Below are 1,915 nucleotides of genomic sequence, written 5' to 3'. Positions count from 1 at the left end.
CCTGACCAATTGCAATGATTCAACACAACTTATTCAAGTTTCAAGCTTTCCACCCCAAAAAAAAAAAAAAAATTAAACCAAGAAAAAAAATATTCAAGTTAGGTAATATGCGCACCGACATTTGGGGCAGCTAGCCCGTTAAGACGTTACTGGGCCCTTCACTTATGATTAAAGAAAAGTTTAGAGGGGCCTCATACATAGAAGGATAGGGGCCCAATTGACGACAACCTTTGAGGCAGTGACAGCCCGCAATTTTTCAGGATGTTCCAGTCCTTGTCCACCAATGCCTTATTTGGCTATTTCATTTATTAGACGCGGAGTGTGTTTGGATTGAAGATTATATGAGAACTTTCTTTTAACCGTAGTAGTTTATTTGACGTAATGTAATGTATACGAGACAAAATAGCAATTAGAAAAAAAATGAAAGCATGATTAGAGAAAAAAAAACACGTTTACAGAATTTTGAAAAAGCCTTTTTTTCCCCAATAATGATTATCCAAACTATTATATTTTCCTATTGTTGGGTAGTAGGTGACGACCATGAGATATACTTGACGTATAACATCAGAATCCAAAGCGGCTTATACAGACGAAAAGGTGTCCAAGTCCATACCACGCTTTTTTTTTTTTGGATTGAAGGGCTTAAATCAAAATGTGGTCAAGTTTTAGGTTTTTTTTTTTTTTTTTTTTTTTTTTTAAATTTCATTTATTCTTGGAGCTCTTATTAATTATTTTTCTCTCATCAAACTTGTTCTTTACAAGGGTCAAGTGATGAATGATCATATAGTTAATCTTAGAAGAAATACAAAAGAAGAAGAAGAACAAAAATTAAAAGCAAGATAAGATAGCTTAGAGGCTCGAGCATCGCGCGGCTGCATTACATGGCCATATCATTGCTACTCTTCTGAATGGCCGTCATTACAGCTTCAGTTACATCTTTCACATCCAAAACTTGATCTTCATCTTCAACAACTGCTTCCATGAAAAAGAAGTGTTTGCACGCAGCCTTGGCTTGAAAAATATTGAGATTTAGGTTTTCAAAGGCTTCGATAATTGAAACCAGCAAGTCTTTTCCCTTCTTGCATGTCACTCTCACCAAAAACTTTGTCCCAAACTTCTCTACTTTCACTTCCTGTTCCAAAAACCAAAAAAAAAAAAAAAAATCTCATTGAGCTGTGGAAACTAAGTAAATGTATGCCTATATGTGTGTTTTTTTGCTCCCCGGGGGGCACCAGGGGTTGGAGGGGGATTCTATACTTGGATATGATTGATGAGGTTTTGGTATTCTCTTCTGATAGCTTCTAGTTGGAGTTTGAGCTTGTAGATGTAGAGAAAAGCATCCATGATGATTGAGCTCTTTTTCACCTACACAAACAACAAGAAATTTACTCCAAAACTACTCAAAAAGAAATGTTCAACTTAATTACTGGAGAAATGCTGAAAAGGTAAGAACAAAATGAAAAGTATGATTTGATATTACCGATTTAGAGTTGGTAAGTTTTCGCAGAATATGAAGCTTTCTCCTCAAGGCTATTCTCCTTTGTTCCCTGGAAACCCTTGATGGTACCATCTCTCTCTCTCTCTCTCTCTGCTGAATATGGATGGATCAAGTTAATATTTGCTTGGTATTTATAGATGAAAGGGGAGGAATGATGATGTGTATGGGGATCAGGGAATGTCCAAGCAGAGATTGACATAGTATTGTCTTATATATATATATATATATATATTCTGTGATTATGAGGATCAACGAAATGATCACTGTTAATCGTACAAACATAAAAGTAACCATCATCATCCTAACCATAGCTAAACTATCTTGTCACAGAAGATTTGTCCTTAATTAATACTATTGCGATGACGAAAAACAGCCACTCACCAACCCAAGGGAAATAAGTAAGCAAGAAAGAGATGC

General features: G+C 35.7%; 1 protein-coding gene across 1 annotated transcript; it reads right to left on the bottom strand.

Moving 5' to 3' along the window:
* Positions 1 to 663: 663 nt before the first annotated feature.
* On the bottom strand, positions 664 to 1,668 carry LOC140035839 (uncharacterized). The gene is made up of 3 exons (XM_072077225.1): positions 1,481 to 1,668; positions 1,258 to 1,365; positions 664 to 1,132 (listed from the first exon to the last, which is right to left on the bottom strand). Exons 1-3 carry the CDS (start codon positions 1,568 to 1,570, stop codon positions 878 to 880), a joined length of 453 nt encoding a protein of 150 aa, XP_071933326.1. The 5' UTR covers positions 1,571 to 1,668; the 3' UTR covers positions 664 to 877.
* Positions 1,669 to 1,915: the final 247 nt, after the last annotated feature.

Source organism: Coffea arabica, chromosome 2c (genome assembly GCF_036785885.1).
Source record: "Coffea arabica cultivar ET-39 chromosome 2c, Coffea Arabica ET-39 HiFi, whole genome shotgun sequence".
Lineage (NCBI taxonomy): Eukaryota > Viridiplantae > Streptophyta > Magnoliopsida > Gentianales > Rubiaceae > Coffea > Coffea arabica.
Note: the sequence above shows the minus strand (reverse complement) of the source record. Positions and strands in the feature narration are given on the sequence as shown.

Coding starts and splice junctions, on each gene's coding strand:
- LOC140035839 (XM_072077225.1), bottom strand. CDS start 1,570: ATGGTACCATCAAGGGTTTCCAGGGAACAAAGGAGAATAGCCTTGAGG. Junction 1,366..1,480: donor AACTTACCAACTCTAAATCG/GTAATATCAAAT, acceptor TTGTTTGTGTAG/GTGAAAAAGAGCTCAATCAT. Junction 1,133..1,257: donor ACCTCATCAATCATATCCAA/GTATAGAATCCC, acceptor TTTTTGGAACAG/GAAGTGAAAGTAGAGAAGTT.